This window comes from Schistocerca cancellata, chromosome 1 (assembly GCF_023864275.1).
Source record: "Schistocerca cancellata isolate TAMUIC-IGC-003103 chromosome 1, iqSchCanc2.1, whole genome shotgun sequence".
Classification (NCBI taxonomy): Eukaryota; Metazoa; Arthropoda; class Insecta; order Orthoptera; family Acrididae; genus Schistocerca; species Schistocerca cancellata.
Window position 1 is genome coordinate 516570133 of NC_064626.1, and position 15178 is coordinate 516585310.

Consider the following 15178-nt stretch of genomic DNA (forward strand, 5'->3'; position numbering starts at 1 on the left):
AAGCAGCAACCATCAGAATGTCAGGTAATAACTACAGGAATAACTTGGACATCATGTTTTGAAGATCCGTAGTTTTCAATAACCATATATCTATGTAGTTAGTCGAGGGAACGCTAAACAGTGTACATCCAGACATCGTTTGGCCCTTTGTGTAGATGCTCTTATGGTGTCACTTCTCACTGTAACAGGCACACTCTCTGAGATGATGTCAACTCTCCTGGCCATCACAGTTACCATCCTTGGCCTCCATTGAGTACAAGTATATGTGAGATATGGCATCTGGTTGTTCTCCAGTGTTGTTTCTGCAGCACATTCATTATAAATGTGATTGTCAGTATTTAGATTATCGGTGGACTAGCAGTCCACAGGCCGGATCCAACTTGCAATTGGTTCCAGTTCACCCCACAGAAGAAATTTGTGGGAGAGAGAGAGAGCGAGGCATTCGCTCGGGGTATTTCTGTCGACACTCGGATGATTTGTTGTTTGCAGCTCATGACACAGACCAGTGTCTTTCTGTGCATGTGTGCAATGCTATTTAGCTGCCTCGGGATTTGGACAACAAAGAGAAACACGTTTCAGATCTGAGCATGAAGCTATGGTCCATGTTGAGTGGAGAGGGGGGAAACAGCTTACCACCTGGAAGGGATTTTGGGAGAAGTGTTTTCGCCTCTGGATCAGTACTGATAACTCAAGCATGCTATTTACTGCTTACTCTCTATGTCTGTGCTCCACATTGATAGATACAGGTGTTGGTAGTTTGCAACAATGGCACAAAAATTAGACTACTCTTAAAATGCATCGATTTGAAGAATGGCAGCAGAGGCCATGACTTGGTGAACAAACTAGTCATCTGTTATCATTTCACGTATAGAGTTCTGTGCTAGTCGTTTGTTAATTTTGTGCAAGAGTTTCCGTACATTTTCACTTAGTTTGTTCACAAAATGTGTGGCATTAAGAAGAGAAAAGTAGATACTGGGTATCACCAATTCCAGGAGAAATGTACGGGGGATTATTCCTTTACCATATACAAAGATAAACTTGTTTGTCTGTTGTGTAGTGAATCACTATCTGTTATGAAGGAATATAAAGTGAAAAGGCACTTTTTGTGAAACACATCGTTCAACACAGCTTACAGAGCAATTGCGGAAAGACAAAATTAAAATTGTCAGTAATGTGGTTCCGCCGGCCGGTGTGGCCGTGCGGTTAAAGGCGCTTCAGTCTGGAACCGCGTGACCACTACGGTCGCAGGTTCGAATCCTGCCTCGGGCATGGATGTGTGTGATGTCCTTAGGTTAGTTAGGTTTAATTAGTTCTAAGTTCTAGGCGACTGATGACCTTAGAAGTTAAGTCACATAGTGCTCAGAGCCATTTGAATGTGGTTCCGTGAGCTGGGCAATGGCAAAATGCTGAAATATTTTTATGATCCCTGACAAGAAATAGAAGATCTTGTATGGCTATCAGAGAGAAACCAGTAGCTGATGTAAATGAGCCTAAAGGATTTGTCATTAAAATGGCTTCAATTACAAACTCTAGAAACAAGGCCAGTTAGTTCATGAATTATACGACCATCTGGAAGCTTTTCAGGCAAAGAAGCACTTGTCAGAAATGTAGATATGAGCTGAAAACATATCGTTTTCCAACAATATCTGCTCAGGAAAATGTTAGTTATGTTATTTATGCTTATGAACTGAAATCCTTGTTAATGTATTTGACCACAACATTTTTTCATGTGAGCAATGCAGAAAGCACTTTTGCCGTATTTACTTACCCAATAAATTGTGACATAGAAAAGGCAAAATTCCTTCAACTGGAACAAATTAAACTTCAGGAAAATTTTTCTTTAAAATCGAAATTTGAATAAGAGCTGTGGTCGAATCTTAGTATGAAGAAAAATATCCCCAACTGAGATCGTTTGCAGGAAAGGAACTCTGTCTTTATAGAAGAACATACAATTGTGAGCAATTTTCTCTCTCATGGAAGTAAATAAATACATATGATATATATGTAAATACACTCCTGGAAATTGAAATAAGAACACCGTGAATTCATTGTCCCAGGAAAGGGAAACTTTATTCACACATTCCTGGGATCAGATACATCACATGATCACACTGACAGAACCACAGGCACATAGACACAGGCAACAGAGCATGCACAATGTCGGCACTAGTACAGTGTATATCCACCTTTCGCAGCAATGCAGGCTGCTATTCTCCCATGGAGACGATCGTAGAGATGCTGGATGTAGTCCTGTGGAACGGCTTGCCATGCCATTTCCACCTGGCGCCTCAGTTGGACCGGCGTTCGTGCTGGACGTGCAGACCGCGTGAGACGACGCTTCATCCAGTCCCAAACATGCTCAATGGGGGACAGATCCGGAGATCTTGCTGGCCAGGGTAGTTGACTTACACCTTCTATAGCACGTTGGGTGGCACGGGATACATGCGGACGTGCATTGTCCTGTTGGAACAGCAAGTTCCCTTGCCGGTCTAGGAATGGTAGAACGATGGGTTCGATGACGGTTTGGATGTACCGTGCACTATTCAGTGTCCCCTCGACGATCACCAGTGGTGTACGGCCGGTGTAGGAGATCGCTCCCCACACCATGATGCCGGGTGTTGGCCCTGTGTGCCTCGGTCGTATGCAGTCCTGATTGTGGCGCTCACCTGCACGGCGCCAAACACGCATACGACCATCATTGGCACCAAGGCAGAAGCGACTCTCATCGCTGAAGACGACACGTTTCCATTCGTCCCTCCATTCACGCCTGTCGCGACACCACTGGAGGCGGGCTGCACGATGTTGGGGCGTGAGCGGAAGACGGCCTAACGGTGTGCGGGACCGTAGCCCAGCTTCATGGAGACGGTTGCGAATGGTCCTCGCCGATACCCCAGGAGCAACAGTGTCCCTAATTTGCTGGGAAGTGGCGGTGCGGTCCCCTACGGCACTGCGTAGGATCCTACGGTCTTGGCGTGCTTCCGTGCGTCGCTGCGGTCCGGTCCCAGGTCGACGGGCACGCGCATCTTCCGCCGACCACTGGCGACAACATCGATGTACTGTGGAGACCTCACGCCCCACGTGTTGAGCAGTTAGGCGGTACGTCCACCCAGCCTCCCGCATGCCCACTATACGCCCTCACTCAAAGTCCGTCAACTGCACATACGGTTCACGTCCACGCTGTCGCGGCATGCTACCAGTGTTAAAGACTGCGATGGAGCTCCGTATGCCACGGCAAACTGGCTGACACTGACGGCGGCGGTGCACAAATGCTGCGCAGCTAGCGCCATTAGACGGCCAACACCGCGGTTCCTGGTGTGTCCGCTGTGCCGTGCGTGTGATCATTGCTTGTACAGCCCTCTCGCAGTGTCCGGAGCAAGTATGGTGGGTCTGACACACCGGTGTCAATGTGTTCTTTTTTCCATTTCCAGGAGTGTACATATGAGGTTAACAGATGACAATGTGAAAAAATACTTTAAGACTCTGTGTCAATGATATAAATCCAGGTATGAACACCATTGTATTAAATATTCGGGCTCAGAGCGCACATTAACCTGCAAAATTTGTGTGTTCGGTGTACTGTATTTAGACAAAAGTTACAGTGTTTCACACGAGTCTCTTCGCAAGATAATATTCAAGTGTTCTTGAAGAGGTGCATTTTGAGGTACATGTTATTTCAATGACTTATCAGGAAGCAAGGCACCAACCACAAACAGTCACAGACAATACAGTTTTGACCAAGGATGTTGCTGTCAAGTCATGTGACACTTCTCCTCCTCCTCCTCCTCCTCCTCTTGTCTCTCTCTCTCTCTCTCTCTCTCTCTCTCTCTCTCTCTCTGTTTTTTCCCCAAAGCCGTCATATTTCACACATTTTGCTGCCCTGTATTCTTGTGTTTAGTTTTGAGAGTTTCTATTTATAATATTCATTTTCTTGAAAAGGTACAGTTTATTGCAGTGGTCTGTCAGAAAACTTAGCACACAGTTTAAAAATATATTATCCATAAGCTTCACCATCATGGATGCTGTACCCTCAAACTTGTGTGTTAGGGGCTCTGTTACCATGTCACTTGAGTCCTCCTTTCTTATTGGCTGTACAGTCTGTAAAAGTTTTAGTGAGCTCTGCTGTACTGGTTTGAGCACTTTCAGCCATAGTGTGCAGTGCTAACAAAATAAGATTCATACCTATCATCTACAATGCTAGAAATGCCACACAAAAGTTAAGCAGCTGTCACATATTCAGTATTATTGTCAGTATATCAATATCATGATTGTCTGAGGGCAAGAATTATTGATGAAAAGTATTGGTGGCTACCAAAGTATTTTCAGTATTATCAACATATATTACCTGAGTGAAGGCAGTATTTTCAGTTTGACAGTTTGACGTTCTGTTGTTTGCCTTTTTCCAGTTTGATGTTTAATACAGTTGATATGTGCCAAGGTCAAGTCATTTAGATTTTAAATAGTGGAAATGAGAACACTGTATTATGGCATTTGTACTTGTTAATTTAAAACAAACAAACAAAAATTTCCCAACCTAGTACCGATTAGCTGGGCTATGCTGCAGAGAAGGGGTGTGGTAACATAGCCCAGCTAATCGGTGCTAGGTACCAACTAATGTTGGTTGCCTTACCTCTTATCTGTAGCATAACCCAGGTAGTTGGTACTAGGTAGGGAGGTCTTTCTCGGTTTTGAATTAAAAAGTATGAATGCTGTTAAATAGTTTTTCAATTTTCACTTGATAGGGACTCTGCTAGCAAGTCACTTCTGTTTAGCTCTTTGATGAATTCATAATGTCTGCAGTGTCAGATTTATACAATGTCACAGTATTTCACGGTTTTTCGTTTTCCTCTCAGTGGTATCAATTTTACTGTTTTCTGGGTAAACATAAAATGAATGTACTCCCGAAACATGTTTTGAGGCATAATTTGTTGGTGTGGTATATTGAGAAACATGTCCCATTCATATAGGTGCATTACTCCATAAACATTAATGTCACAGATGCTATAGTTTTGCCTCTATGCATGTCCTGTGACGAGGTAGCCCACGAGCTTAAGTAAGTATGCAGATTAGACCTGCGGATAACGAAAGGTTGCCCACGCCTGATATAGATTATTACAACTATCGTATAAGCTAGTGGTAGTGGTGTAAAAATACTGGGGCCCCTTCAGTAAGTGAAAATCATGTTCCAAGGACTATATAATGACTTAAATGCAATTGCTTATTTGGCACAGATTCAGAAATTTTGTTTATACATGAAATAATAGCTTCACAGACTCGGGCTGTTAACTTCCAGCATGTCATCCTAGTGTTGTCACAGAGAACTTGCAACAACAGACTAATTTCAGTGACTTACACATAGCATTTGCTTGCTTTTCAGTTCCCCTTTCTCTAGTATTATGAATTTTTAATTTATAGCGCAGCACCGTTCTGTATATTGATGCAATGTTTGTATTTGTCTTGCAGATCGATAAAGAGGAGGTTTATTTACGTCGGGTGATTGGAGCTAAAAAGGACCAGTACTTCTTGAATAAAAAAATAGTACCAAGAAGTGATGTGATGAATTTGCTAGAATCTGCTGGTTTCTCACGTTCTAATCCTTATTACATTGTAAAGCAGGGAAAGGTAAGCAAGCAAAGGGGGGAAAAAGAGTGTTATACACTAATGAGTTGTTTCTATGTCATTATAAAAGTTAATGTGCAATATTGTAGTAAATAAATCTCTCTAAACGCAGTTGGTAACTATAGACAGGCCAGTGAAATAATGTCACAGTGTGTCAGTTGCCCAAGTACAAATATCACACCGGAAAATTGTAGAGCCGCTACTGTTTCGTAGTAGTAAAGCGTCAAAAAATGTTGACAGCTTCAGGGGATTGAAACATACTCTCTTCATAATAAAAAAGAAAAGGTTTGGAAACATATGTTAAAACAAAATAAAGATTATGATGTTCCAGTATTTTGATACATATTTTAATGTGTAGGTGCTTTTCTTACCTGCATGTTAAGGGGGAGAGTAGACTCCACAGTGTTCAAAGACTCTTTGTGCCAGTAATCTTTTCATTGCCCTGCATCTTCCAAGATGTACCATGTACTTTTGACAATAATGTTCCATTTTGTGGGAGTAATACTGCCCAATGCCTCATGCACTAAAAATGCGACATCCTTAAACTTAAAACTTTTATTTCTGTCTGCAACTTACGGTGTCACCTGAGCCCACATGAATTCTGTAGCATTGAAATACCAGTGGTATGGTGGAAGACACAACACTTTATGATGATTGTCTTCTGCAATTTTGTCAATGTCTTAAATGATAATACATGATGTATGCTGTTTCACGAGTTCTAACAATTTTGCCTTTTACATTTGCTATCAGATAGATTCTGTTCTTGTCTAGCCAGTCTACAATGACACTCTTTCTGCTGCTGCATGTATGGGCTTTGTTTAGTTAAACAAAATTATATGGTGCATTATTAAATATGATTGTTGATTTCTTTCCCATATTTGGAAGCAAAGAGTGTACGAACCACATTTTACATTTTGTTGCCATAATTCCTTTGTAGTAGCCCCCAGATTTCTTTGATGTAAACAACAACAACATTTGGAACAAACCCACGAATTGTTCCAGTGTATAAAAAAAAATGAGCTCACTATCTTTTACAACTGGAGATTTCGTTGTTCCTCGCACAGTGCAGCCCACACAGTCAGCCTGTAATGACCAGCATTTATCCATGTTTTCTCCAGCCAAAGTAGCTTCTTCCAGGTGATGTATTTTTTGTATGTGTAATAGTCAGATGGTGCTCTCTTGAAAATTATGAAGTTTCATCATTTTAGCAGCACACACACTGGTTTTTACCGGGGTCAAAAAAGCAGCAGTTTGCTCTGATAGCTCTGCAGCACACTTGTCCGTCTTCATTTTCTACGCAGAGGTTGTTCCAATTCTCAGTGCTTCAACAACTCAGGGGCTCGCTGTTATTCCTTTCTTCCTCAGAATAGTGTTTATGCGGGTGGTATGAAGTGTTCTATAGTTGTCAACTCCGGCTATCAGTTCGTTGTTTGAAGTGAATCTTTGTCCACCAAGAAAAATTTTCAGTTTTGGAAAGAGATGGAAGCCCGACAGAACCATATCAGATGAATAAGGCGGGTCTGGCAACCAATCATACTTTAGTCTGAGTAATTTTGCCATGGTGACGGCACATGTTTGTGGGCACGCGTTGTCTTGCTGGAAGATGACTTTCTTCCTTGCTAAAGCTAGCCTTTTTTCGCGTATCTTTCGTTGCAGTTTGTCCAGGAGGTTAGCATAGTCTTCTCCAGTTTTTTTACGTTTGTTTCCCCGGTGGGGAGATAACCTACAAACAAAATCCCGTTTGCATTCCAGAACACTGATGCCATGGCCTTTCCCGCCGAAGGAATTATCTTTGCCTTCTTTGGTGGTGGAGAGTCAGCATTTTTCCACTGCTTTGACTGTTGTTTTGTCTCTGGGATATAGTAGTGCACCCAACTTTCATCTGCAATCACAAAGCGGCACAGAAAATCTTCTTCATTTCTCCTAAAATGGGGCAAACATTGTTCCGATATGTCCATTCTCATGTGTTTTTGATCCAGCATCAAGGGTCGCGGCACCCATCTTGTAGATAATTTTTTTCATTTCTAATTCTTCAGTTAAAATGTGAGAAACACTTTCTTTCAGGTGACATCTGGCAAGTGTGAGCAATTTCACGCACTTTCGATCAGTGATCCTCCATGACCATTTTGTGCATTTTTGCAATTATTTCTGAAGTAGTGACACATCTTGGCTCACCACTGCATGGATCGTCATATAAGCTCTCCCAACCAAATTTAAATTCATTTATTCACTTGGCAACAGTTGAATATGAAGGAGCATAGTCTCCCAGTGTATTCTGGAAATCGGCATGAATGTCCATTGCCTTCATACCTTTCTTTACGAAGTACTTAATCACTGTTCGAATCTCGACTTTTTCCATCTTCACAAATCACTGTGTGGGAAAAACAACAGAGCCACGTCATCACCACAGCTCTGTTCCGAGAGCACTGACGTGGCACGTGTTTACAGACAACAGTCTTATGAATATCATGTGAACAAGTCACGCTAGCACTGATCTCTCGTGATGATTCCAAGAAATTTTCAAACCACCCTTGTACATTATATTCGAGCTCACAGGATTGGCTCTTTGAGGTAATGCCGCTGTCTACTTTCCTGTGGTCTTAGGAAGAGGCCGTATCATATATGTTTGACATTAACAATATGACACTTTACATTGCACTGTTAACACAATCTGTATTAGTAAATCACGATCCACAACAAATGCTGGACACAGGACAGTCACTTTTCAGCCACTGAGAGCCACCATGTGCAGCCTTGAGTCATAGGAGTGGCAGTGCAGCACTGTCACCATGGTGACACTTACAAATTCCAGAGCTCAGATTGGTGCTAGAGTATTCCCTACATACAATGTGCTCCGCATTCTTCCAGCAGACTAATTTATTGGCAGAAGCTTCATCATATATTTATTTTGAACTCCACAACTAGTTTCAGTATCTCATAACATTTATAAATGGTCCTACATAATAAGAAGCCTGTGTCCGTAACAGTTTAAATTTAATTAATGAAGCACATTAAAAATTAAAGTGTCAAACTGTATGCTAGTGCGTGAACTGTAAATACAATAGAATATCTAGTACAGGTTATTTCGTAATGTATCATAAGTGTGAGCATTGTCAATACAGTTGTTACAGAAAATGAAAAACTGTGCGCCTGACAGAAGCTTTTACTGGTCTTGTACTCTTATATTTGAATTGTTGCTGATATGTGCTTTCACCATATGTAAGTCCACTTGAAAATGGAATAAGGTACCAAATCCGAGTGTGGAACTAAAAATAAAGTATTATGCAGTTGAGATGGATTTATTAAAACAGTGATCCTTTCACAATCCGTGGCATTATTGATTTACCGTTGTCACAGGATGATTGTTATTTGATATCGCATTGCCATGCCAACTGTACAGTAAAAAATTTTATTATACCTGAAGATGCTCAGATGATTGAAACCTGTAGTTAATGAAGAATTATGTTATCAGCAGCTCTTGGTGGTTCTGAAATATGACTTTATTCAGATACATTATTTTGACAAAATAATATATAATTTATTGCAATTTTATTTCTAGATTAACCAAATGGCTACAGCACCAGATTCACATAGGTTGAAGTTACTACGAGAAGTGGCTGGCACAAGAGTGTATGATGAAAGGAGGGAAGAGTCAAAGGCCATTTTGAAAGGTATATTTTCTTAGAATGTACGGAAACTTATAACCTTTAGTTCATGATTTCTACAAATCACATAAACTTCTCTTTGTTTAGGTTTTCCAGAAATAAAAATGTTGGAACCAGAAGCTAATACCGTATTTTATCCAATTATAAGATAATGTTTTCTCCCAAATTTGGGGTACAAAAAATACAGGGTCATCTTAGATATGCAGATTAAACTATTGTTACTGAGGTCAGTGTTGTTACGTTGTGTTATAGGTTAATATAGTGACAGTCTTAGAGCTACATATGAAACTTCGGCAATGGGCTGCATGTGAAAATTTATTTTGAGGAATTTGGAAGGGTTAGAGTGGGAACAGTGACACACCATCTTGGCTGAGAGCAGCAGTTTTCATCATGCTGCCAATCATGGGCATGTATGCTGCGTACTGTGGCTTTTTGTGAACATATACCATGTTTAAACCGCAGTTGACCTGAATCCATTTGTAGTCAGAATTCGGTTGACTCTAAAGATGAACAAATATTCAAAATTGGTATACCTTTCCGCAGGAGATGGTAAAAGTCTAAATAGGAGTTCATGATATACTTCGTGTTCTGTGCACAAGTGATGTCAGTGCTCACCGTGAGGTATGATAGAAATGAAAGGGGGTATGTCGGCTGCTCTTTCTGCACAGCTAGTGAGAGAGCGGCAGTCAGACAACATGTTTGGAAGCAAGAGATGAAGTAATAATGTCACATTCTCATGTCAATATAGATGCGAAAGGTACTATGCATTTAGGTGTTTCCTACTTCAAGTTTCAGCCAGTTCTCTGTTCCAAGAATAATTTGAGCACAACAGACTTCCTGGAGGGCAGTAAGTTCAGGAATTTTGATACAAATACTTTGAAAATTTACTTTTAAAATATCAACTGGCAAGTGTTCATTGGAGAGCCTCAAACTACTGCTGAGCCTTAAAAACAATGTATTCTGCTTTCCAAGTAGCTGCTGCCTTAGTGTAGTCCACTTGTGATCTGTCAGGAGGAAGAGGAGTCCAATGCTCTCCACCTCGTAGCACAGGTCCAGATATCTGCAGTAATGACCATCGTACAATCGATGAAGCCTCTGGTTTGGAGCCAAGTGGAGGATTTCAACCAAAGGACCTCGATCAACTCTTGAGTGCAATACTGTAAATTGTGAACTCTTCTTGCCCCCCACAAACGAAGCCAGCAATCTTCACCACTTTCGCCTGCCACCTGTAGGAACTGTGGATGTCTGCAGAATTCAAGTGACAGGCTTTATTGGTACCGATATAAGCAACAACTTGCAGACTATTGCACCCTGCACCCTCGATAGCTGCAGGCAGGACCTCCTCACTTCTGAGACGAGACCTCCTGGCACCGAGTGCACACTGGGACTCTTTCCATACCTGGGCGCTGTTTCCCTAAAAGGCCCCATAACATGCTAATATTGTACCTCCCGACAATTAGTAAACACCCCCCATGTGAGCCTACTCAGACCCTGTCAAAGGATTTACCCTCTTTCCACTCACAGAGTGAGTGAGTGAGTCCAGATGGCCAACCTCCACGTTGATTCTCCACCTCTAGTGACTTGACTGCATAACAACCCATCACACACACTGCAGTGAGCATGGATCTCTCGCATCAGGTACACTGGGAGCTGCCTCGACAGCAGAGCCTGTGGGCAAAACCAGCGATACCTGAAGTGTTCCATGTATTGCACCAGTTTCTCTGCTGCCGCCACACCTTGAGGCATTAGCCTTCTTCACTGCCGCAGACCTGCAGATGGCTGACTGTGGCCATTAGCATCTTCAGTTATTGCAAACTACGGCCTCCTGTGTCTGCACACTGCATGCACATACCCTATTCATTCCAGTAACTTAAGAACTAAACTTTGAAAACAACCAGTAAAAGGTAAATATGTGACTTGCTAGTCTCCTGGCACTTTACCGATGAAGGCTGAGGGCTAACTGAGCTGTGATCGGTGGCTACTGAGCATCCAGAAAGAACAAACAAATGACAACCGCGTTACAGATAGGACTAATGTACATGCTGTCGTACTAAAATGCAATGCTATAGCTCTTTAATATAAAAATATTCAGTGAATTTAATAATTAAACTATGCAGCCACACAAAAATATGCAAAGAATTTAAGAAGTCAACTATAAAAACAAACAGAAAACCTAAATATGTGACTTGCTAGTCTCCTGGTTCGTCACCAGTCTAGGCTAATTACTGTAGGAGGATATAGGCTGACTTCTAATTTGTAGTTGGTGTGGTGAGAAGCAGATTGCACTAAATGTAGAAAAATGTAAGTTAATGCAGATGAGTAGGAATACAATCATGCATTGTTTGAATACAGCATTAGTAATGTGGTACTTGCCATAGTCATATCAATTAAATATCTAGACATAAAGTTGTAAAGTGATATGAAATGGAGTGATCATGTAAGGACTGTAGTAGGGAAGGTGAATGGTTGATGTTGGTGTATTGGGAGAATTTTAGGAAATTGTGGTTCATCTGTAAAAGAGACCACGTACGTTCTTAAGTATTGTGCAAGTGTTTGGGATACCCACCAGTTCAGATTAAAGGAAGACATTGAAGCAATTCAGAGATATGATGCTAGATCTGTTACTAGTAAGTTCGAGCTACACTCGAGTATCAGAGATGTTTCATAAACTCAAATGGGAGTTCTTGAAGAGAAGGTGACATTCTTTTTGCAAATCACTGTTGACAACACTGTTGAAGTTGACTGCAGAATGATTCTACTGCTACCAACGTATATTTTGTGTGGGATCACGAAGATAAGGTAAAAAAAAATTAGGTTCATGAGGGGGCATGCAGACAGTCGTTTTTCTCTTGCTGTGTTCGCAAGTGGAACAGGAAAGGAAATGACCAGTAGTGGTACCAGGTACCCTCTGTAGTGCAGCTACAGTGGCATCAAGTGTATTTATGTAGATTGTTGTTGTTGTTGTTGCTAAAATAGTGAAATAAAGGTAAAAATTAATGTAAACCATTTTTTAAATTTATTTTATTTCTCTTTGTCATAAGTTTAGAATTAGTATAATGTTAGCTGTTTTAGGCAGGTACTTTATATCAGTAAAACTAGGCAGGATATCTCTTGTGTGTGTGTGTGGGTGTGTGTGTGTGTGTGTGTGTGTGTGTGTAGAGAGAGAGAGAGAGAGAGAGAGAGAGAGAGAGAGAGAGAGAGTAGTGTAGTGTAGTGTAGTGTAATATTGCTAGAAAAAGATCTAGTGTTCAACAACTAGTGTGAATGCTGTTTTTCGTTAATATGTTCCTGTTTTCCATTCGTTGATCTGCTGTAAATGAGTAGTTGCCTTTATTTTGTATATTGCTGCATCCCAAAATTTCAATTATTGTTGCACTGCATGTTAAAAGTAAAATTTTCTCAATTTGCCTCTTAAAATTGGTATCTTATATTCAGTGTTATGAGAAGGAAAGTTGATACTCAACATATAGCGGAGATGCTGAGTCGCAGGTAGACACAAGAAAAAGGCTCTCACAATTAAAGCTTTTGACCATTAAGGCCTTCCTCAACAATACACACACACATACACGCGCGACTGCAATCTCAGGCAACTGAAACTACACTTTTTGTTGTGCCTATCTGCGACTCAACATCTCCGCTATGTGGTAAGTAGCAACTTCCCTTCTCATAATATTATTTCATTCCATCCTGGATTTTCCATTGTTTTATCTTATATTCAACTCGTCTTATAATTGGCTAAACACAGTAGTTTCCATCATATACAAAATTATGTTTAGTGTAGTTAGATGTTTATCATCATTTGAGGTATCTTTTGACGTTTGCATGTAGTGATGCGTTTCTCTCTCTCTCTCTCTCTCTCTCTCTCTCTCTCTCTCTCTCTCTCTCCCCCTCCCTCTCCAGAAATATCCATTTTATTGTTAATCCTGTAAGGATGGTGCACACACACATTTTCTTCTTACAGAAACTGAAGGCAAGCTGGACAAAATTGAGGAATTTCTGAGGACAATTGAAGAACGGCTGAAAACTTTGGAAGAGGAGAAAGAAGAACTAAAAGAGTATCAAAAGTGGGATAAAATGAGAAGATCTCTCGAATACACTATTCATGACCGGGAGTTGAAAGAGAACCGTGAAAAACTGGATAATGTGGGTTATTATTTACAGTATTTAGCTTTATCAACAAAAGTTTATCATAATTTAATACCTGTATGTTTGAGTGCAGGAGATATTTATTGTTTCATCAGGCTAGTTTGTACAAGAAGGTAATACACTTGAAACAAATTTTAGAAATCCATTACTGTTTAGCTTTGCCAGTACTTGGTTTGTGCAAATCATTAGTTTTTAATAACAATTAAGTTGGCAGTTTTTGGTTAAAACCTTGTACTCTCATTCTGGAAGTGTTAAATCCTACTCCAGCCATGCAGGTTTAGATTTTATGTGGTTTCCCTAAATCGCTTAGTGGAAATCGTGGGATTGTTCTGCTGAAAAGGGAATGGCCAGTTTCCTTCCTCGTTTTTCTTTGGTCCAAGCATTTACTAAGTCTTTTAATGTCCTTATTGGTGACAGGACATTAAACTCCAGTTGCTCCGTCTGCTTTTTAAATTAGTGCTTTGTTCTATATCTCCTTGTTATTTTGTATGTTTATGAGAACTAGTTTCGTGTGTAAGAATTTTGTAAAGGAGGTTCATGTTGCCGTAAGTGCCAGTGTGTCACCTGGATTAAACAAATCAGTAACCACTGAAAAATTAGCTCAACATTGCATCGACATTCACAGTAAGCAGCCACACAAAGTGGTTTCTGCAAAGCATTTAGTTTACTTACATTAGTATATACTACCTGTTCTTTGGATTCTTTCATGTGCCTAGTTAGTTCTTTCTGACATACAATAAGATTACGAGACTATGAGAGGATTGTATGTAGACATGGACACATGATACAGAGGGAAAGCAGGCAGTTGTGTGTTGTGTCTGCTTGACTTGGCAGTGCATGTGAGGATACCATTGCGTTAACACTGCAGAATTCAATGACTGAGAAGCAGTTAGTTTTCTGATTGCGGGCGGGGATTAAATCAACCGATATTCATTAAAGGATGGTGGTCATATAAGGGGGAGACTTTGTGTCTTGAGAAAGGGGAGTGATTGTTTTTCAGAAGGTAGGGAATGTTTGAGAGGATGACCAGAGCCCTAGCCAGACAAACATGGTAATCAGCCCAAACTCATCAATAAGATGAACAGCATGGTGAGAAGTGATTTGCGTGTCACAATGTGAATATTAGCAGTGATGTTGGGGCCATTTTTGGAACAGTGTGGACAGTTGTGCACAGCAGGTTGAGTTGCAAGAAGTTGGGTGTGCCATGGGTTCATAAGAAGCTCAGCGAAGTGCAAAAGGAACTGCATATGGGGCTAGCACTGCAACACCTGTCCTGGTACCATGAAGACCCTGCTTTCTCTCAGCGTATCATAGCTGGTGATGAGACGTGGTGCCATCACTTCAAGCCAAAGACAAAGTGGGACAGCATGCTGTGGAAGGCTGTGTCGTCACCTCCCCACAAAAAATTCAAAGCTGTGCCCTCAGGGGCATGGTGATGCTCAACATCTGTTTCAGCTTCCAAGGTCCGATACTCATTGAATTCCTCTAGCACAGAAAAAGCATCAGCAGTGACGTATGTGCTGTGTGACACTCCGTAGCTTACTCAAGTCCATCAAGAGCAGATGGCCTGGGCTGCTTATGCGAGAGTGTTTCTACTTGACGATAACACACGTTCACATGCCTCCAAAGTCACACACACATAGTGTAGTGGCCAAGTTCAAGTGGGAGCAGCTTCAGCATCTGCCTTACAGCCTAGACATGTCACCCTGTGATTTCCGTGTGTTTGGTCCTAAAAAATTAAAAAAAAAAAA

General features: G+C 41.1%; 1 protein-coding gene across 1 annotated transcript in view; it reads left to right on the top strand.

The window, feature by feature from the left end:
* LOC126178550 (structural maintenance of chromosomes protein 3) overlaps positions 1-15178 on the top strand; it is a 190674-nt gene that overhangs the window by 38170 nt on the left and 137326 nt on the right. The window contains exons 5-7 of the mRNA XM_049924540.1: positions 5461-5619; positions 9176-9287; positions 13243-13424. Coding sequence (XP_049780497.1) covers positions 5461-5619; positions 9176-9287; positions 13243-13424 — 453 coding nt within the window. The remainder of the gene's footprint in view (positions 1-5460; positions 5620-9175; positions 9288-13242; positions 13425-15178) is intronic.